Genomic DNA, 23,718 nt, shown 5'->3' with positions numbered 1-23,718 from the left:
GCTAGAGGATATGAGAGAGAGAGCGCTAGAGGATATTAGAGAGAGAGGGTGAAAGACGATGTTAGAGAGAGCGCGCTAGAGCATTTCAGAGAGAGGGCGATATATTCGTAATTTGGGACAGCGAGAGAGCTAACGATATAAGAGAGAGGGCCTATTTACAATTCTGGGAGCGAAAGAGAGTAAAACGAATTTTGACCGGTTTGGCGTGCCATATAGGAGGGATGAACGCGCCAGCATCCTTGTAAGAAGCTTAGCGCGCGCTCGGCGGGAAAATGGCGGCAAGATTGCGGCCGCTACGCTACGTGTTGCCGCCATTTTTCCTCTAAGCTTCTTACAAGGATGCTTGCGCGTTCATCCCTCCTACTTCACCTCCCTTCCTATCCTCCTTATGTCCACGTGACGATTCTACTGTTACAGTGATGCCAGATGACAAAATTTAAGTTTCTTTTTCACTGCGATAAAATTTCCATTTTCGGACCAAATATTCCTTAGTTCTCATAAACCCGAGAAACATTGCTATTTAGTATTTACATAAAACCATGGAAAGTGTTTTTATTGTTTTCGAAATAATTATCGCTGTAGGCCCATAGTATAGAGAAAAGCGCCATCTATACTCTCAATAATTAAGCTCTAATAGTTTGATTTTTCAGTTAAGTTCTTTAACGAAAGCTTAAATAAAATGCCAAAGCAAGATTGCCGGGGTGTCGACTTAACCATATTCGGCCAAAGCCTCAAGTTCCCTAGATCTGGCATATTTTGTTAGCGGTATAGAAAATGCGCTTGGCTCTAAAAGTTTGAAATATATAATTTAGTTGAATTTTAAGTTGGAAAGTCTACACAAATCTATGCCAAAAAAAGTAAATATTTTAATTAATATATCTTGGTTTTTGAACTTTTTGTTAATTTAGGATTGAGGAAACATTTAGCTTCATGGGCTTAATGGTTTTGAAACTGACATACAGTTTATCAGTTTCAGAACTTTCCATTTAAAGCTCAATTAATAATATAATATATAATTTTCACGCATTTATGGCTATGCCAATCAATAGCTGATACGCACCCTGCGATCATGACATTATATTGGTATCCATGGTTACTTTTTCAATTAGACGCTGATGAATAGAATTGAGGAAACAGATGATATTTTAACGGTAAGTTCATGAAACCCTGTAAAAAATAGTCTGCTTCCCCAATTCTATTCATCAGCTTCCAAAATTCGCCACTTGGAGGAGATAAGAATAACGCATATTTATGGTCCCCTAATGTATGTTCCTTCTGAAACAAATTTTCATAACATTTTTTCTTGGAAATATTATACAGAGGCATACTTAATGAGTGATTATGTTACATATGGTTCGGAATTCTAGCAGATTGACGATGGCTTAAAAACGCGAACGAAAATGTGAAATAAAAACGAATATCAATTTCAGGAACCACTTTTTGAGTCGTGATTGGTTGAAACTTGTCGATCGTCTGCAACGGCACTCTCAGTTATATGAGATCATAAGTAACATAATAACTATAAGTATGGCAAATCGCCTAGATTATCACCGAACTTTCAGCACAGAATCCCCTAGTGTTTAAAATACGCCCAAATAGAGATAATACTAATGCCAAGGACGATAATTCAGTTGCGAGTCCAAGTCGGACCTAGGCGGGATGGTCAGTGTTGAAAGTAGGTTCGGTTAGAAAATTAGAAGCGATAGGAAGTGTCATACTGATGGTTATTTTAGAAACAATTTATTATTGCTGATATTGGAATAATTATAATAACAAATTAACAATAATAATCAGCTGTGTTAATACCCTAGGCCCAAGTCATCAAGCGACTTTTAAAGCCATTAATTCAGGTGGCTGGGTTACAATGCGTAGAAGGGTGGTGGCAAGCCCTTCACGCCACGCAAACCAACAGCTCCCTATACTAACTATTAACGTTATTTAGTCCTTTCCAGAAGTGGTTTTCATCCACGAGCAACGCTGATGGACACTAGCCGTATTAGCCAGAAAAGTCTTCGAACTGAACCAATTGCCAAGCGGAGAAGTGCATAGAGAGTGCGTGTACGCCAGGATTCACAAGGCTCATTGCATTGAACGTGAAATAATTACGCAGAGATAATCCATCTACGTGTGAATGCACTGATCACCACTAAGTGGTCCCTTTGTCTTCAGCACCAGAGATCGCATTCGGGGAAATGCCCTTTAAATGTAACGAGTGCGAGCGTTTAAAGGGTTTTCATTCTCTGGTGCTGAATCAAATAAGATGAACGTACAGATGCGTAGCTGCACTGGTCACATTAGAAAGGTTTTGCCAATAAGGGGCGGCTTTAGCTCTCCCAGGAATTAGAGCCGAGGCGCGACGAGAACTTCGTAGCGAAAATAACCATTCAAGGTCACCTTCGAATTTCCCGCAAACCTATGTGACTACGACCAGTCACCACCCAGAACCAAGGTATCGGACACCGTCACGATCACTGCTACTCACTAAGCCTCGTCGTTAAACGGAAGTTATGTCTTTGGCGCAACTACGACGTCTGATCTTTCAATATTTCTCCAGGGTTGCCACACGTCAGGGAAAACAGGGAAATCAGGGAAAAGTCAGGGAATTTAAAAATGGGCCTAAAAATTCAGGGAAATGTCAGGGAATTTTAAAAATTGGTAAAAATTCAGGGAAAAGTCAGGGAATTCAATTTTATCTGGGCACTTTTTTAAGGTAATTTAACTCTAGATCTATGACAAATTCCACGATTATCATTTATTTCCTTGAAAGTTTGGCTAATTTTTTCAACATTGCAATAACCTTTTTACTGAAATATAAGTCCATATAAATTTATTAACTTCTGATAAAAGTAAAATATAAAAGAAAAAATTTGACCTTAATAAGTCAGGGAAAATCTCTTAAAATGGTCAGGGAAAACAGGGAATAGTCAGGGAATTTGCATCTGAAAATTTTGTGGCAACCCTGTTCTCGGACAAATCGGACTTCGTCCACGTCTTAACAGCCGATGTTCCAGGACATGTCGAGATATCATACAAGCAACTCATCGAGGGAGAAATGCTATTCGACATACCTCAAAGCGGATTTCAGCTCCATCAAAGAGCCAACCTGCCACTTCATAGAGCTAGTTCCGATCTCGCCAATAGTGAAACGCGAACAGTTTTAAGATCGCCATTTATGGGGTAATCAAGATCGAGTTCTCTACAGAGGAAGATAAAGACTGATTACTATAAGAAGCGCTCCAGCTGTTAAGATATATATTACGAAATATTGTTTTCTATTCATTTTCGTATTTGGTTTTGTTCTTAATGAAATTAACTATATTTGTGTATAACCACCTTTATATCATATAATTTTTTAACTTACGTGATTATCGCATTCGACTTAAGAACCGTCGAGATGGCGTGTGTCAAAAACACGCTAAGCCGACATGTCATTCGATGTATAAAAAGGTTGCCACCTTTCAGGGATTTTAAAAGTAGGCCTATATGGCCCCGGAAATTTTAGAAAAGGCAGGGAATTAAATTATAACCTGAAGAGTCACATACTCTAAAATGAAACATTAAGTAAAAATATTAAAATCTGATAAAAGTAAAATATCAAGTTCCAAAATGCCAAATTTTGCCCATAAAAGGTTCAGGGAAATTTATAAAAGTGGGCAGGTAAAAGTCGGGGAATTTGAAACTGAAATTATTGTGGCAACCCTGTATATACTTTTTTCTCTCGGCAAACGAACGAGTCTGAGTTGTATTTAGATATTTTATCTTCATTAAATGTATCGTTATTTAATCCGGAAACGTAACTAACTTCAACACTAAAATTAGATAATTAGAGGATGACTATGCAAAATACACCTCCGAGCTCGGGCATCTCCAAGGCATGTTTTTATAAGCATAACCAGTAGTTTGTAGGGTTAGCAATGCTATCCTCAAGGAAGACATATTAGGCGTTTTTAAAATTTGACGAGATTTTACGTTTTTTTCATGTATTGTTTAATTTCATTTTTACTAATTAAAAAGTGATTTCCCACAAAGTTGCCCTCTTATTCTTGTTACAGTAGGGGGACATAAATTTATAAACTTCTGATGCAAATAAAATGTAAAATAAAATTTTAGCCTTATAAAGTCAGGGAAAATCTCTTAAAATAGTCAGGGAAAACGGAATTTGAATCTGAAGATTTGGTGGCAACCCTGGAATTTTGTCAGTTCGTTAGATGGTTTATACGGTCGATCGGTATAGAAATTCCAAATAAAGGATAACATAGAAATTCATTTCTGGATATTAACATATACTAGCTGGGGTTTCCGGTATTTTCTGGGGGAATGTACTATGTAGCTGTTAGTTAAGCCAATCAAAATGCACCAGTGACAACGGTCTGGCATTTAATAGGTATTAGTTTGCATGTTCATAAGATATTTCCATTACTAAAGTATCTATTAAGAAAAGGTCCATTTCGCTGTGAATAACGTTTCATTATGGATATGACACATGGAAGATAGTAAGTACATCGACATTTTTGAAATTAATAAAGCCTAAATTGAAAATGAGATTTGAATAGATCCGAAGTTAATCCCTATTGGACAAAGTGAAAGAAACTCCAGCAATAAGATAGTTTCAATAACAGTACCGCCATAAATCAGCTTTAAAAATAAATATTAGGATGGCACTTTTTCATAACAAAGAGAAGCCTTAATTGATGTCTTGATGAAGTCACCGAGGTCACGCTGAGGTATGACGTCAAAGAACCATCCTCGTCTGCTTTTTCGTCTAACTGCGCATGTGTAAGATGTTATTGCTACTTGCTTATTTGTTTGGTGAAAAAATATTTATCTGTAGATGGCGCTTCACAAAACTAGAGGGCTTCGGTGCTTCTAGTTAATGACGGAGCGCCACGCTTTATTGATGGCACATGTTTTTACAACATGTCATCGATCGTGAGTAGCTCTCCGTTACTTAACATAAGCGCCATCTACAATAGAGTCAATTTTTGAGTTTGTACGTCATATTAAATAATAAACAAAAATAAGTAATTGAAACAAAAATATAGATTTCGCAGTTTGTAATATTTGAATGTTGCTACTTCACATGAGTACCTCGGTGATTTAATTCAAAGTCCAAAAGAGTAAATTTCAATTCACGGCTTCAGAATCGTGATTAAGTAAATTAAACTTTAAAATCATTAAATAGACATCGAATTGATTAGAAAATCAGAATTTTTTTAAAAATTCAGTCCAAATTTCTGGTAGCTTCCGTACGTTGTGATAGCAAACTCAACCAATCATAACTTGGCGGTTTTCTGGCCAAATTTAAACGCTTCTGTGGCGGTTTAAATATCTATCGAAATAAACCAAAGTGGTCAACTTTAAATTATAAATAAATGATGGAAAATGATTGAAATAAAGTTATTGAAACGATCAAAAATGATTGAAATAAAGTTATTGATACGATCAAAAATGATTGAAATAAAGTTATTTAAACGATCAAAAATGATTGAAATAAAGTTATTGAAACGATCAAAAATAATTGAAATTATTAAATCCGCAGTTAAAAATGGTTCAATCATGATTTGGAAATGATCAAATCGTGATTGAAATATAAAATCGAAATTAAAATATAGAATAGTCATTGAAATAATTCTTAAAGCTTTTAAATTAAGTATTTGAATACTATTTTTTAGGTGAAATAACTTACAGCTCAGTACGAAAGATTAAATTATTTTTGAAATTAAATTAAAATAAATTTAAATCAATTAAATTGAAAAATTTGCGTTTTTTCTTGTGTATATAGATATTTAAATAATAATCGACTTTTTCACAATAAAAATTACTTTATTTTTAACAATAAAGCACTACACCTGACGACGACGTGGGTGCACGTCAAAACATTTAGTGCTTTTTTGTTAAAAATAAAGTAATTTTTATTGTGTTAAAGTCGATTATTATTTAAATAAATTTAAATAATTAACTAAAGCTTAGGGTTAAAAGTGAAATTATCCTTTTAATTCAAACACGCGTAACTTAAAAATTATTTTAAACCACAAAAAATGTCGAACGTTTCAACTTTTAACTTCAATAATAGATTATGGAAATTACGCTAACACAATTTGAAAACAGAATAATCTCTTCAGGGTTATTTCATTCAGTTTAAGAAAGATTACCTCAGGCAAAAAGGCGTGTGCTTTGATAACATTATGTTGGGTTTTTTTATAGCCAAGCTATTACTATTACTTCGATTGATCACTACCGACTCTGAAAAAGTTTTAAGAGCATCAACGAGTTTATCAAAGTTGACCGTGGCGAGACAATTAAATTCGAATTAAGCTTTTTATAACCGAGTTAATTTACGAGATTTTTGTTTGAGGCACTTGCATTAAACTCTGCTAGTATCGCAACCGATTGGGGTAGCTTAACTTTTCTAATATACTATCACTAAAGAGATTAGAATCGGGAAAGTACAAATTACTTTACAAATTAAACGAGAGAGAAAAAAATGTACAGAAGATTTTAGAACACATGTCACCCATTCAACCTTATATAAATAAAATCTGAACTATTTAATAATTGTGGATTTAAAAAAAAAAATTAAAATATTTCCGCGATATATGGACCGATCGACCTTCTAAGCGACATCAATCGGGACCAGTAGTTTCAATAAATTTAGTTATTAAGTATGGCTAATTACGTAGTTTTTATAATTTTTATCTGATTTGTTTGAAGAGTTTCTTAGAACTGAAAGGCGAGCCCGTTAATGTAAATAAGTATCCGTTAATGCAAATTAATCAACTCTTTTTTTTCTGTGAAAAAACGTTAAGAACTTTATTCTTTAGTCTGTTTAAGGAATGGGCCAATCGGTACAAATGTACGGCAAACCTTCCAATGACGTTGTACTGAAAAATTTGCTTAATCGAATTAAATTGTTGTCCGTTGGCATTTGTGTTTATTTGTTGAGACGTAAACAAAACAAAAGTAAACAACTAACTAATTTAATTATTGTAAACATTTAGGTAAAAACGTTAATTCATTGACAGGTTAAACCACCCTCAAAAACGTGTTGAACAAACTTGTAGGAATGTAGACGAAACCTTAACCTGTACAACATACTATCACAAAAGAGATCAGAATCGCGAAAACGTTAATTCATTTGCATTCACAAATATCCATTTCCATTGACTGGCTCGCTTTTCAGTTCTAGGAAATTCTTCAATCAAATCAGATAAGAGCTATTAAAACAACGTAATTACCCATAGTTAATCACTAAATTTATTGAAATTACTTGTCGTTTAGAAGGTCGATCAGTTCATATATCCCGAAATATTTTGAATTCCATTTTCAAAAACCACAATTATTAAATAGTTAGATTTCATTAATAGTAGGTTGAATGGGTGACACGTGTTCAACAATCTTCTGTACTTTTTTTCCTGTTTAACTTTAAAGTAATTTAGTTCTTTCGTGATTCTAATCTCTATTTTTTAATAATGCGTAGAATTTAATTGCTGAGCCTTTTGGAGGGTTGAATGGCTCACGTCTGAGGTGTGACTGTCAGCGGTAGGGTCCTCCCGCTGCCCATGGCTATTGGTCACCAGTCCGAGCTGTGGACGCTTGCGCGGGGCACTTCTATGACTTGTAACTTCGCCTTGAAGGCCTATCGGCCGAAGTACCGCGTATCGGTTTTTTAATAAATTAATAAATAAATAAATATATTTTAGTTTCCACAAACGCTGTTGATCTTTTTTACCTTTTCGGCGTTGTTTATTGTTAACTCTAGACCAACGGTGGTTCTCGTTTTCTTGCATTATGATGAGACTACCGGTGATATAAGATGATATGATATCAATGCTGACCAACAGTGGCTGTCGTCTTTGTCTCACGAACTTTCTCTACCAGTCCAGAAATTGTGCCGTCCTTGTTAATATTTTTTAAAAACTGCAGCAGCTAACTAATACGTTTTGGTGATGTATCCGAAGTTAGGAAACATTTAATTACAGTTTGTCAGGGTTGGAAAAATCTGTGTTTTTTTTCAAAAAGAACAAAAACACTGTTTTTTATTGTTTAAAACAGAATTCGTTGTTTTAAACTGTTTTTAATTTAATAATCTGAATTAAAGAAAAATTATAGAAGCATCTAATTTTTATAAGTTTCATGAAGAAGTTAATAATATAAACTCCAGCTGCAGGAAAAGTATCTCACTCCAGCTGCAGGAGTTGTAGTTTTGTTTCTTGGTTTTGTATACGTAGATCCTACGGTTGTTAGCTAGTCTGACGTACTATCGGAATCAGGACCTTTTTGCATAACTCTCCTTTTTGAATTATAATTATCACGGAAATGCGCTGGAAAAAGAAAAGTTTGTTTATGGGTCCACGTACTATTTTTGACTTTTTTTATTTGGTCTATTCAAACATGGACGACCGCGAGTCACAACTCGTCAAAAGGATGTGAAAATGTTTAAACTATAATCTTTTGCTAGTGTCTATATCTTTTTAAAATTTTATGGCGTCATGAATATTTTACACAATGTGACTATCAAAATGAACCAACATGTGGCGTATTGAAAACTATATTACTTCACAATGTTACGAAAGACTTCATGAATTTTATTCTAACAAAAACCAGAATCTCTGGAATTCAATAAAACAATATATCTATATAGGTTTTAAACGAGAGCCAATTTAATAGCAGACCTTTGAATCAAACTCTTTATTATCACGTCCTTTACCTTTTTTGTCACAATAGCAATACATCAATCGATCAATTTCTTTTCTTTATTAAACTTCATTACTTTAATAAACCTTCTAAAAGAATGTAAAATCTTCCTTGAGAAAAATTATGTTTAAAACGTTTTAAACATATTGTGTTTTGTTTAAAAGGTTGGTATAAAACCAGTTTAAAACACTTGTTTTAAACATTTTGCTTAACCCTGCAGTTTGTTTAGTAATATCCTTTTATATTTTAATTTTAAAATTTCGTGGGAATATTTTATCGGCTCTAATTTTTACGATAGCTTCGTAATCAGATCAAATTTGAATATATATAGGTTAAATTTTAAAGCACACCGAATGAAAATAAAGTTCGTCTAGTGGTTTATCTTAATAAGAAGGTTTTATTTCATCCTTTTCTCGTATATTGAAGGATTTAGATAATTAGAGAGACGATATCTAGCAAAAACTTGTTTTTAAATATCGATCTTTGTCGCACTTTCTTAGACCTTTGACCTATATGCGTCGTATCCAAAATAAGCGATAAATAGATCATTCGACGCTTTGCTCGTTAATTTAAATTATTCAAGGCTAAGCCGCAAAGTTACTTCGTTTTTCTAGCTATGACCTACATAACGCGGGACCTATACCTTCCTTTTACGGCTATATTAGAAAGCAGGCAAGTTTTACGTTTCCTTTGAATCCTTTCAAAGAGAAAAATCGTCTCCAAATGTTATTTTCTTTAGATTGAAACAAAGATAAGGGTTTTTACTAGTTATTTTATGCATAAAAATAATGAATATTTTTTTTTTAAATGTTACGATGGTTTCTACGATAAAGGTTTTTCTTTGGATTTTAGTTTGGAACCTACCGTAATAAATTTAAATTTAATTGATACGCTAAACATTTATAGTACGATGTACGTTTTACTTGAGTTTTTTGGCTCTGTCGGTTTTAGTAAAAGTGTATAATATATATTGCGCTTCGGTAAAACACGGGGTGAACAGGGTGTCGCCTCCATACATGTATCTACTAAAATTAACTAACTAACTAATAATCAGCTAGGCTAATACCCAAGGCACACCTTAGGCCTAAGTCATCTAGCGACTTATAATGCCTTAAACAGGTGGCCGGGTTACAATGCGTAGGAGGGTCGTGGCGAGCCCTTCATGCCACGCGAGCCAAGAGCTCCCTACACTCACTATTGCCGTTAATTAATTCTCGCTTGGATGTATTAGTCCGCCTGACGATGGATTAAATAACCTTACATGGATAGTTCTTTGGGGTACAATATTTGCCCTGGTGGCCAGAATTGTCAATGACCGGAAGTCTTGATTATACCGACACACGGGGGGGGGATTTCAATGGGGATGCAATATCGTTTTAGTCTGTTGTTATTTGTATCATTGATGGTACATTTTAGGTCGCATTTTCGTTAACAAATTTAATAAACCTCAGACAATGTTTTCGGCCTATACGTACGAAACCTGAAAATACGGATGATTTATGATAATATTATTTTTGTGGGCCAAGGCCAATGTATTGATGAAAGCCTATAAACAATTAAACGAAAAATTTGGTGAAATACAAAAATGGCTGAAAAACAATATCAAAAAGGTCGCTTACCGAATGTATTTCCCACAATTAACCAGGAAGATACAGAGCCACTAAGGTACTGACCACGATTGAATATTTCAATTTCAAATGATATTAAAACAAACCGTTGGGAAAATATTAAATTCGCCGAAAGTCACCGCCAGATGGCGGCGTGTCATGAAATCTTGTTCCGGATTTATATCGGTAAAGGAGTTAAAATTGAGGGGACGGCAAAAATATCTGGCAGCCTCGTTTGAAACAAACCTCTTCAACTCGTAGTATAGTAGACAGTGTAAAAATTATACTTTGGAAATAAATTTTTAAGTTCACTACCGCCATGTCTAGATTCGTTGTTGTACAATCATTTATCAGAAGACCTTTCAATAATTCAGAGATTAATTTAGGGATGGTGATCGGTTAGAGGTTTCCATGACACGTGGTAGTCTTATTTATCGATTGAAGAGTCACATAATACATCAACTAGTGAAACCAAATATGAAAGGTTTTCATAAAGCACCATTGTTCGGAAATCGCGTGGTGTCCGTCATTTAAACGTCTTTTCAGAGCTATTCTTACATCTGGTAAATAACACGAAATAACGACAGGAAATATATTAAGAAAAATACACTCGTAAAATTGCACCTTGGCAAACTAATCAATGAAAATAAGATAAAAAAAATATCGCCTCCGAAATGAAAACGTCTACAAAAGGCAGTTCCATTTTCGCTATTTACGCTTTTTTGACACAATAGTTTGATGTTCGTTACACGAGAGACATGGACTCTACTACCGCGGAAAATAAAGACATTTAAACGATCTATATTAAATATTACTTTAACCTTGTAGCCACTGGAACACGCGAAGAGTCGTCACGAAAGCGTCGTTGTCCACATCCAGTTAATATATATTTTTATATCATGCTTTCTACGTATCCCAAAGGTTTTAATAAAACTTATCGCGAAAATTCAATGAAGCAATGCTATATGAGTCAATATCTCGAAAAGGATTTCAAAAGTTTCTTGAGGTTAGTAGTTTTTGCAAATAAGCAACGGAAAGTTATTTTTAAGACCCAATTTCGTTGAAATAACTCGGTGCTTCTGCACTTAATGCTTTCAAGGCGAGTGAAAGACATTGATACTAGGTTTTTTTTCACCTTTTCAATGTTTATTTTTAGTATTTTTATTTTAAATGATTAACCTTTTGCTACCCCAGTCAATACTTTGCCAAATCGGCCCCAAACATTGGGCCCCGAGGGACGGAATGCCTCTTCCGTAAATATTACCCTTGCTACGACACTGAATTCACTTACTCAGGGCGAATAGAGCACACTTTTTGCTATTTTAAGACTATTTGTTTTCCAATATAACACTGACTACACTAACAACACTACACTGTGTGTAGTTGTTAAATTATTGGTCGAAATCCGGAAAGGCAGCCTCCATAAGTTGCAGAATTAATAATAATAATAATAATAATAATAATAATAATAATAATAATAATAATAATAATCAGTTAGGCTAATACCAAAGTCATCAAGCGTCTTTTAAAGCCATTAATCCAGATGGCCGGGTTACATGCCCTTCATGCCACGCGAGCCAACAGCTCCCTACACTCACTATTTCCGTTTACCTCGAAAAGTTTCTATTGAATGATTTTAATTTTATTTGCATATTTATTTTAAATACGTTTTGTATAACTCAACCAACTAACATCTAAAGTATAAAACGGATATATAATATTGTTAATTTTTTTCCTTGTGTGTGTTTACTGGACATTTCAATTAAGATTTTAAATTACAAATGTAACAAAAAAAACTTGATTTGCTTTGATTTTGACAGTGAAAATCAACCGAACGATAGTGCTGGAACCAATACCAACAACAGAGAAGACGCCTCCAAGGCCAGATGGGTGCGATGGGGAAACGTAGCCATTCGTCTGATAATGGTGGCCTCGTTCCTGTACTACACCATCAATTTCTTGAACGACTACTTTCAGTACCCGACCGTTATGGCTGTGCATAAGGATAATCGCGAGCCAGCTGTTTTTCCCACTGTTAATTTCTGCAATTCCAACAGGTAGGTGACGGGTTATATTTCAAATCTTCCTCGGTCTAAGCCAGAGTTCCGTCTTTTCAGAATTCGTCGGTCCTACGTGTGCGACCACGCTTCGAGACCTACTTTTGAAGACTACAAGTGGAAGATAATAGAAGGGAGTTCGTGGATGTCAAGAAAATGGTGCAACCGAAGTCAAAACTACACGGTAATTCTGTGCCTGCCAAATAAAATAGAAATGTATTATTCGTAAAAAGCTCATAAATGATACGTCGGTTACAGTTCGAAGAGTTTGACGATAATGATTTCCTTTGTCCTGAATCGGGAAATAAAATCTTGAACATGTACCTGGCCTTGATCAATTTCTATGTGACCCTTACTCCCGAGGAGAGAAGGGATGCTTCCCACAACATCTCCCATTTCCTCAAAATGTGCCGTTTCAATTCGTACGAATGCACTGAAAGGTAATTTCGACCGGTATATGACAATTGGGATTTTACGAGGGGAAATTATAAGGTGGATCCACTCCAGAATACTTCTTTCCATAAAATACCCCCTTAATATGTCTGGCTTCTCCAGGGCCGTGCTTAGGGGGTGGCGAGCCGGGCGGTCGCCCAGGGCCTCTAAAATTTTACCATAGTGATGTATATACCGGAGGGCCGCTACAATCAGTTTCGCCCATGCATTTCGCCCGGGGCCGCGAGACCTCTAAGCACGGCCCTGGGCTTCTCTGACGACCGTTGCTGCATGGCAGCTAGGAGGAACAAACACAGCACCCCACACAAAGAGAACGCAACCCGTCAAAAGTCGTGCATTTTCTTGTGAACAACTTTCATTGGTTAGACGCTTTAGCGCCTGCTGCCGTCGGAAGGGGAAAATTTGGAAATTGTCTTCCCCCCTGCCCGTAAAAAGTTCAGCGTCAAAGTTCGTTCAATGGAATTTGTAAACAACACTGCGTTAGCGTGTTTAAAGGCTAGCTGCGTTCTCCTTGTGTTTGTTGGTCATTACTGCCAGCTAGGAGCAACAAACACAGCACCCCACACAAAGAGAACGCAACCCGTCAAAAGTCGTGCATTTTCTTGTGAACAACTTTCATTGGTTAGACGCTTTAGCGCCTGCTGCCGTCGGAAGGGGAAAATTTGGAAATTGTCTTCCCCCCTGCCCGTAAAAAGTTCAGCGTCAAAGTTCGTTCAATGGAATTTGTAAACAACACTGCGTTAGCGTGTTTAAAGGCTAGCTGCGTTCTCCTTGTGTTTGTTGGTCATTACTGCCAGCTAGGAGCAACAAACACAGCACCCCACACAAGGAAAACGTAACCCGTCAACAGTCATGCATTTTCTTGTGTACAATTTTCATTGGTTAGGCGCTTTAGCGCCTGCTGGCGGCGGAAGGGGAAAATTCGGAAATTTTCTCCCCCCCCTGCCCGTAAAACGTTCAGCGTAAAAGTTCGTCAAATGAAATTTGTAAACAACACCGCGTTAGCGTGTTTAAAGGCTAGATGCGTTCTCCTTACGTTTGTTGGTCATTGCTGCCAGCTAGGAGGCTAGGAGCAACAAACACTGCACCCCCCACAAGGTGAAGCAACCCGTCAAAAGTCGTGCATTTTCTTGTGTACAGTTTTCATTGGTTAGACGCTTTAGCGATTGCTGCCGTCGAAAGGGGAAAATTCGGATATTTTCTTCCCCCTTTACGTAAAACGTTCAGCGTAAAGGCTCGTCGAAAGAAATTTGTACACAACACTGGGTTAGCGTGTTTAAAGGCTAGCTGCGTTCTCCTTGTGTTTGTTGCTCCTAGCTGCCAGTGACAACAGCTCAGGCAGTACAGTGAAACATTGGTTTTAAGCAAACTCTCTATTTTACTTTTATGGAATGTTTATGAAAATATTTATTGGTTGGTCGACTGTTTAGATCTCAACTTTCAAAATGCCTAACTCGAAAGTGTATTTAAATCTTATAAAAAAAATTCACTTATATAAAAAGAAGGCGACTTTGACCTTGAAAATGGTGATCTCGACCTTCAAAATTACGATCTTTTTAATTATAAAATTTGGACGACATTGGTGTTGGAAATGCGCATTATTATGGACATTATTATTAATATATTATTGTAGGGAAATCTAATGTAATTACCCTAAAGATATTATCGGTTTATAATTTAAAATGACTAGCTAAAGGTATTTAAAGCTTAATTATTACCATAAATCCGTGTCGAAATTTTCCAAGACAAGATGTACTACATCTTGTCCGTTTGTGTCCCTAGTCCCTAGGGAATCAGTTGCCTTGTCCCCTCCAACTTCTCGAAACACCCATTTCATTCAGTAAACGATAACTAGCAGATTTTTGAAATAAAATTGATTTGTTTTCCTAATTTAAAATTAGTGTTTTACAGTTGTAAATTACCGCGTCAATTATTTATCTTTCTATGAAAATAAATGTTATTTCTTTAGAAATTTCACGGTCGTTTTCAGTGGAATTTCTGGATCCTGTTACCGAACCAATTTTAGCGAATATTTGACAAGTTTCGGTTTAATTAGCGGTAAGTTTTAACCACTCATTATATCAACGAAATCTGCGTTTATCAATTTGTAAATCAATTTATGACGTAGGACTGACCTTGATTTTCGATTTGGAAGTCGAAGAGTACTTGATTGACCCTTTGAACAATATCTACGGAATGACTCTCGCGACCAGCCCTGATAGAGACCACATTCCTAGAATTGGCACGGATCTCTTTGCAATCAAACCTGGACGGAGAACAATAATCGCTGTAGAACAAGTAGGCTATTTTGAGATTATCAAAAGTCAAATTTAGGTCAGAGATTCTAACAGTAGACCGGTTTCGCCCTTTTGGGATTCATCAGTACTGTGTAGGAACTCTGGCTATCCTCGGAAATCTGCCGATATCAGCAAAACTAATATACATTCAGCAGTCCATTGCAACTTATAGTGAAATTCTTCACCAATTATTGCATGGCGGTCGCTATTCAGCAGACATCTTTTACGCTCGGGCTTCCGTTGAATACCAACGTTAAGATATTTATATCAAAAGTCCAAATTTAGGTCAATAATTGGTGAAGAATTTCGCTATAAGTTGCAATGGACTGCTCACATATAGGGCACTCTGAATGTTTATTTATTGAGATTATTCGACCCCATCTAGTAGGTCAAAACGTTATTAAGAGAGGAGAATTGCTATAATGAGAGTATAAAGTGTTTGTAAAACGCTCCTATTTCGCACTCTGTCAAATTATCACTCGTATATGAGTATAAGTTGGGTGGCGGAGAGGTTACACACTCAAAACTTACTGTTGAAAAAACAGCAAATACGGTTTATAATTTACAGCAAGGTGCAGTTGAAGTGGGTTAACAGCAGTTTGTAGTAAAATTTACAGCTTTCTGCTGTATTTGGAAGAAAACAGTAGCGACTATAAAAATTCATATTCGTACTGTTTTTAAAATGACAGTTATATTAAAATAAACAATATGAAACCGTGGTTGACGTTTTACTTCAAAAATGCGTAAAATTTACCACACGTTGCTGTTATAAACGGGAAGCGCTAGTATATAAAACAACTAATTATTATTTAGTTGTCAAAACATTTTTAAAATCGCACAAGTTTAATTTTAGTTTTAAATACATGTATAATAATATCTGATAAAAATATTTTTATATATTCTTTTGTATAAGTAGCATCCCACGCAAAATGCTATATTAATTACAACCCTTGTTCATCGTGTGCTTAATAATTTGAAACCAAGTTAATAGTTTACTTTCCTTTGGTTTTCCCTATAACTCTAAAGTACAAAGGCTCGAGCTAAACATGATCAACTAGAGTTGTAGTCAGTTTTGATAATATCGATTCAATTTTTCTTTTGCATATGACAATATTTTGACAAAGTTATTGTTATAATTTTTATGATAATTGATAGTCTTTTAAATATTTCTATCATGAATTAATTATTATAATATTTGTAATTTATTAAATTAAACCAATATGATCCGTAAAATTATGGATGAAATTTTAAGGTTAAGAGTAGGTTCTGTACTAAATACGTTTGATAACTAAAACTACTGCAAACACTGGAATTTTACAAACATTGGATTTTACTGTAAAAACTGCATGCATTTACCGTATTAAATACGTCTGGAATGAAGGTTAAATAAACAGCAATACTCTGTAAATATAACTTTATCTTGCTGTATTTTTAAACAGCAGAGTGTCCAGTAAATTTAACAAGAAGCATGACAATAAAAAAACCAGTCAGAGTTGGTTGTGAAATTAACAGCATTCTGCTGGCATCTATGCTGACCACAGCTTACTGTAAAATATACAATAATATTTTTCTGTGTGTAGCACTTTCGCCTCACAGCAAGGGGAGCCGGGTTTGATCTCAGCTTAAGGCACTGGGTGAAAACTCGGAACCACTCCTTCCGCTTAGAGTTTACAACGCCCCACTGGTTAAATGGGTTGTTGGATTTCTCTTTCCATAAACACTTTCTGAGGTTAACGGTAATAGTAAGTGTAGGGAGATGTTGACGCACATGATATGAAGCGCTTGCTACCACTCTTCTACGCAGTATAACCCGGCCAACTGAATTAATTCCGTTAAAGGTCTCTAGATAATTTCTACCCAAGATGGTGCTTTGGGTATTAGTTTAGCTAATTATTATTTTGTATGAGAGGATATTACTCAAAAGGTTTAGTCAGAACAGAATCATCTTCCGCTAAACCACTACAGACTTTGCAGCTTAAAATCAATCAACACACGGTTGGCATGGAACCACCCATACCGGGTATAACCACCTGGTTAAATCTGGCTATAGCCACTTGAGAAATCCAATTTTTTTTACTTTTAAAAAAAATAATTGTTTACAATTCTTTACTAAAATGATAGCTTTTATTTAGTTTAGCTTTTGTTTCATATTTAAAAACCAGTTTACTTTCACCGGTTTCTCTGCCTTTTCATAACTACGGTTTCTACATAAATTCAGTTTTTTAGTAACATATAAATATTTAGAACAACCGAAAATAGCTATATCCTACAGCAATTTGATAAAAAAACAATCTTTAGAAATAATTGTTACGAGTCAGGGAAACGTGATTTAATACTTCAGTCTTAATAACCAAATAATAGATGTTTCCTACTAGACAGCCACACCTAGACTGATTTTGGATTTACTTTTATTATCACACTGTTGGCTTTACCGCGGCTGAGTTCAAATTATCCTCTAATTAAGGGGAACAGGGGTAGGTTTAAAGTTCAAAAGTTCGCTGCCTCTCTTCAGTGCCTCGGTCGGCGCGGCCTTAACAAAAATTAACAAGGGGGAAATCAAAAGAATTTAATTATTTAATGTAGTTATTTTGCTTACTTTGTTTAGTTTCTAATAGTTCTTTTTATAAACTAACTTGGCCTTCTTGTTTAAATCTTGCTCTTATGTCACAGCCTCTTACTTTCACAAGCCTACTAGCGCGCGCTACAGTCGCGAGGAATATAGGTTTTTCTAGCGCGCACGTTCAAATCGCTCGTGCGCAAAATATACTAATAAAGCTGTGTCTTGTGACGTAAGAGCAACATTTTAACCATCTCGGCAAGACCAATTTTTATTTTATAAAATCAACTATTTACAACAATAACAGCAGACAATTTCTTACTTAGAAAGTGAATGTTATAAGTAAAAGAGGCTATTTCTGCTTTAGCCGGCTTTACCTAAAAAAACAGTTAAAGCCAATTAAAACCATTGGCTTTATTCCAGCAGGGCTTGTAGCGGCAAAGATGCTCCCTTTAATGAGGAGGGTTATCTCTCTTTAACAGATTGAACTCCGGTTAACTTACAATATAATATTTTATTGTGTATAGGTTAATGAAGAAAGGCTCGAGTCTCCATATATTGACAAATGTCAAAATTACGATATGGGATCTAGACAGGTAAACGTTTTTTTCTGTACCAACATAAAATCAAATGTCAAAAGTCTATTTTTTGCCATGGTTAATATATAAACAAGAACGCTCACCTGTCGTGCAGGAGGGCTCGAGTTCGAATCCCGCCCGATACTAACGTGTGTTGAAAAAAAATTATACTACATCCAATGACCAAAAGAGGGCTCTTTTGGAAAAAGCATTCCAAGAAACTGCGAACGCAGTGATTACACTTTGCCCCGAAAATGCGTACTTGTTCGCAGCCCACACAGACAGACAGACCCACAGACACGGTGATTGTAAAACCTATCCTAGGGTACATAGTAGCCTCGGAGAGGTAAAAACATAAGTAACATAATAACGATAAGTATGACAATTAGAAAAAAAATATCATCGAAATTATTTTATCTGTTATGGCCCAATCAAGGTTTACTCCATTACAGAATCTAATAAAGGCCAAGGCGAAATATACCACTATAATATACCTCTCAGTTCAGTTGCTAGTCCAAGTCGGAGCTGGGTGAGAGACTGAGAGTGTCAGTGCCGATAAAAGGTTAAAACAATAGGAATGTCACACTTATTGTTGTTTATTGTTTATTGTTTATTGTATTGCACAATAAACAATATTTATATTCTATTCTATTCTATTCTATATTTGGTTTAAAAAACAGCTACTTCGTGGCTTTATTTAAATCATCAACTCGTGATTCTAAATTAAGAAATAAATAAAAAAATGAAGTATATAGCGGTTCTTTATAAATTTATTTAAGTTAATAAAATTATAATGTTAACTCAGGACTGTACCTACATGTGTTTGAAAATGCGTACACTCGAGAGCTGTGGTTGCACCGAACCTTTAGCAGACCCAAGTGACCCCAGAATTTGTGACTTTATGAATAAAACTCAAAGTAAGTATTAATTTGGAAAGTTTCAATGAGATTAAGTAGACACCCAAAAAGACGTTACTTTCAGAAATTGAGAGATAATCAGTTAGTCAGATCAGTTTAATATTATACAGGGTGTTTCAAAAGCTTATGCAAAAATGTGAAGCAGTTGTAGGGGGTGAGTCAGCGCCGGCCCTAGCCCTTGGTCAGGGTAGAGCGAGATATTTTTTTCTATTGTTGCCACGCCGCCCCGCGCCTCTCAAAGGGAATTTTGGCGCCCCTTTCCACCTGGCCGCTCTACCCTAGGGCCGGCGCTTGGGTGAGTTGAGAAGTATGCCTGTTTTTTCATCTTCCTACGATGAGTTAAAAGAGCGCCAGAGAGCTTCAAAGTGTGGCATACTAGCCCCTGGAAGTAGGCTGCAACAAGCGCCAAACAAGCAGCAGGGACTTTAAATACTGTTTAAGTTGACTTTTTTACGCTGGTTACCTCGATTGGTTTACAAAGTCCCCTTTCACCTATCACACGAGCCCAAACCCCAATGTTCGCATTTCCCTGCTGCTTGGTAAGTTGTAAAATCGCTAACTGAAAAAATCTGAAAACTGTCTGTCGCTTTTCAAATGAATTCAGATGGGTCTTGGGTTTAAAATATCTGTTTTTCATTTTGAAAAATATCAACTGATCTGTTAATATCTGAGAGTAAATGTTGTAAAAATCACATCACCTCAGGCAGGAATCGAACCTGCAACCTTTGTCTTACCGTCCCAACGCCACTTTCGTGGTACTACCGAGATCAATAGTAAATTTACCTCGGACATCCAATTTCTGAAGGACTCGATCGGTTTACGGTTCGCTAGTTCTTTATTGGGATAAATTCATCCCGTTTAGATGACCGTGCCGAAGCATTTCAAAGTTAATATTGTTTTTTATCAGGTCCTTGATAGCCTGTAGTAATAGTTTAAGAGAGTACACTGCAAAAAAAACGTTCACTAGAAAATCACTAAAAGTGCGCAACAAAATCGGATCACTATACACCAAGAGATCACATTTGGAACATAGTACTTCGTGTGTGTGTAACTAGTGTACTATAGTGATCTACAAGCGTGAATAATACGTTCTTTAAGCAATTCAAAAGTGTGTACAGGTGGATCACTAAAAGATCACCAGCGCAACAAAATTGGCTCACTTGCTCACTTAAAGCACACTTAGGAAACACATAAGAGAACACTACTGTTTAAGTGTTTTTTGGTGTGTTTTTAGTGTTCCTGAGTGATCTTGTTGTGTTTTTTGGCATTCTGAAAGTGTTTCAAAAACAGTTCAAAATAGAGCACTAAAAGATCACCTGCGCAACAAAATTGGCTCACTTCTTCAATTAAAGAACACACCGGAAACACAGTAGAACACTTAAACAGTAGTGTTCCCTTATTTCTTTAAGTGAACAGGTGAGCCAATTTTGTTGCGCAGGTGATCATTTAGTGCTCTAATATTGAACGGCATTATTTTTGTTTGCAATTTATTAACGTGAATGATATAAGTATCTTTTTCTGCTACTACAGATATATCTACAAAAATAGTTTAGACCCCGTGCGTTAAAAATCTTGGTTTTACCGATATGGGTAGGAAATAAATATGTAAGGCAATAGGCCCCTAGCGTAGATTAGATATCTGGCAGCATTAAAGCTATCCGCAATGAGGAAAAATACCACATGTGGCTCTCATTTTCGTCTGCTTTATTAAGTTTACACTATAGTCCTTGGATAAATTAAAAGTTAAGCAGACGATTTTGAATTTACTTGTATCTTCTCTTTTCATGCACGGGGCCTATAGACGCCGTGCGTAGAAAAACAGGAATAAGAGATGGCGCCTACTGTCCGTGTTTGAAAACAAGTGTGTTAGCCATACTGAAACGAATCTAGGTGGCCCCAGCGACGCAGAAGCTTTTGCTTAGCTTCTGCTAAGTGGGATTACCGTGTATCAAACGTCTGTTAAGCCCCCTGTTCTCGTAGCTTTGACTTCATTACGTATTTGTATCCTCTACACGTCGTGGATGGCCGCCGAAAGGGGGTATAACGAAAGTTTCAGTAGCTAATGGGGATAAAACAAAAGTATGAAATTTCAATTCACTACCGAAATTAGACTAGGTGGCGCAGCGACGCTCAAGCTTTAGCGTCTGCTAAGAGGATATATATACACAATTAGATGTTACGCTTAGTGTACCAATTGGCACTATAAATTTAAAGTGTTCGAAAAGAGATTATGTGGTGTACCAAATTTTACAACGTGGTGTCCTCAAAGTGATAATTTAGTGTACCAAACCATTGATACTAGTGTTCTAAATGTGTTATGCGTTCTTTAAGGGCACCATGATGACTTTAAGATCACTGATAGGTGAAACGAGATCACTTATAAGCGATATTTTCAAAAGAGTGAACACTCAGAGATCGTAAAAGCACACATGGGATCACTTTGTAGAACATATACAGTTCACATGTATGTGCTACCAATGTGTACAATAGCGATTTTAAGGTGAACGATTTATTTGCAGTGTATCTTTAATTTTATGGCGCAGGAATTAATAGAATACACTAGGTCATTTCGAAGAGACCGTTAAACGCAGTAAGAGGACCTGGGTTAGATCTCAGCTTGTGGCACTGGTTGAAAACTTGGAACTACTTCTTCTGCGTTGAGTTTGAATGTTCTGCTCACTGGTAAAAGCAGTTTCCGCGCCCCGAGTTCTTCAATTTCCCCTTGCCATAAACACTTGTTGCGGTTAACGTTAATAGTGAGTGTAGGGAGCTGTTGGCTATTGTTGCATGAAGGGCTTTCCATCACCCTCCTAGACGCAATAATGAATGGCATTAAAAGTTGCTAGCTGACTTGGGTTTAAGGTGGTGTCTTGGGTTTTAGCCTAGCTGATTATTATTATTCTTACAACAAGAATTCTGGTTACCAGATTAATCGCGCTGATTTATACATTACAGGATGTTGTATGACACGAATGCGACAGCACTACATGCGGAATATGGACATTTGCCGTTGTCCACACGCTTGCAAGTAAGTGTTCATGAGTGATACGCGTTGATGCCAATAAGGGCTTTTAAAAGAAAAAATCATCTTTAGGTCTACTCATTATAATATCTTCCATTCCAGCGATATAATAGCCGTAAGATATATTATTATTATCATTACACAATTAGGTAATTTAATCAATTCTCTACATCTATTTCACTTTCAGCCCAGAATTTATAAAAATAAAGGCATTGGAATGTAAGCAAAAATTTCATTTAATCAAAACATTATTGTAATTGCTAAAATCAAAAATGTATTTAATTATACCATTAATGTATTTAATTACAGTTAGAGATAATAACTATGCTAAGTGGATTTTTAGGGTTGTTCCCAATCGCCCTCATGCTCCAAGTGTAAACTCTGTTCCCCTGAACAAAATCAAATCAAATCAGGTATCTCATTGAATTCCAAAAATTTACATTTTCAACGCGATTGAAGCAGAGATTAGTGACGATTTTCCTTCCCCACTCTCGTGCGGGGGGGGGGGATTCTAAACATAGTGTCGTGACCATCCTAGGTACCTTGGTCTAGTATTCTTCGTCACACTCGAAGGGGCTTGTGTTCGAATCTTTTCGAGGGAACCAATGAGATACCGGGTTGATTTGATTTGAATTTAATAGCGTTTTCCATTTGATTGCTTGAGATTCGCTCCGAATCTATCTCTGAAGTCATAGATCTCGCCCCGATCGATTAGAGTGAAACCGCAAATGGAACATTCCATGAACATATTCCCGCGCTTTGTTGTTTTTCGTCTGCTAGTAATTTGAATTTTCACGTCTTGGTCTGCCATTTTGCCAAAAAAAAAATCTAAAAGGAACACGCAATAATTTGCTCCGATCTCGATTTCAATCTGTTTATCTGTCGAAATCGGCAGATCGGTTTTGGGCGATCTCGGAGCACCCGCGAGCGGGAAATGGAACACGTGAAACTTGATCGGATTTGATCCGAGCACGCAAATGGAACATAAAATGTTGAACAGAGCAGTCAAATGGAAAACGCTTTGAGATGGAGATTGAAACGAAATTTTTTCCAGCATAGTCATTTCCCTAAGTATAAACAAATACAATCTTGCTAAAATATGTGACTTTTAGGATTCACATGCATATGAAAACTGCAGATATAACTTACTACAAATCAAATCCAAAATATCGGGTAAGTTTGAAACTTTAAGTGGATAGACACGAAATCAACCAGTGTTTCTAAAATATTGTACATACAGGTAACTGATTTCTTCAGTAATTTTGGCGGCCAACTTGGGTTGTGGTAATTATAGACAGGTCAATACTTCGGTGAATAATTTTGATGATCAGTTTTTTATCTACTTTTACAGGCTAGGGTTGTCACTATCCGAAGTGTTCAGTCGATTTTACAACAATATTTTAGAAAAATGCTTTTTTCAACCGAATAAACAAACTAACAAACGTAATAAACCTCGCCGCGTTACAGTCACAGTGTTTTAACTTCTTTTAATTAGAAAAAATATTAATACCCAAAAATACATGTGAAGATTCTTTG

The 23,718-nt window shown here is 36.1% G+C and overlaps 1 protein-coding gene across 1 annotated transcript; it reads left to right on the top strand.

The window, feature by feature from the left end:
* The first annotated feature begins 18,154 nt into the window (after positions 1-18,154).
* Positions 18,155-23,470, top strand: ppk31 (pickpocket 31). Its single transcript, XM_090161742.1, has 7 exons — positions 18,155-18,261; positions 19,049-19,160; positions 22,116-22,188; positions 22,255-22,297; positions 22,370-22,401; positions 23,295-23,355; positions 23,423-23,470. Exons 1-7 carry the CDS (start codon positions 18,247-18,249, stop codon positions 23,468-23,470), a joined length of 384 nt encoding a protein of 127 aa, XP_090017868.1. The 5' UTR covers positions 18,155-18,246.
* Positions 23,471-23,718: the final 248 nt, after the last annotated feature.

Source organism: Leiobunum rupestre, chromosome 10 (assembly GCF_980474605.1).
Source record: "Leiobunum rupestre chromosome 10, qqLeiRupe1.1.hap1, whole genome shotgun sequence".
Taxonomy (NCBI): Eukaryota; Metazoa; Arthropoda; class Arachnida; order Opiliones; family Sclerosomatidae; genus Leiobunum; species Leiobunum rupestre.
This window is presented reverse-complemented; position numbering and strand designations above follow the sequence as displayed.

What these genes read in the sequence shown, in the direction of transcription:
- ppk31 (XM_090161742.1), top strand. An exon ending in AAAAATAAAGGCATTGGAAT is followed by an intron (nt 22,402 to 23,294) that starts GTAAGCAAAAAT and finishes TGTGACTTTTAG; the next exon opens with GATTCACATGCATATGAAAA. An exon ending in AATCAAATCCAAAATATCGG is followed by an intron (nt 23,356 to 23,422) that starts GTAAGTTTGAAA and finishes TTGTACATACAG; the next exon opens with GTAACTGATTTCTTCAGTAA.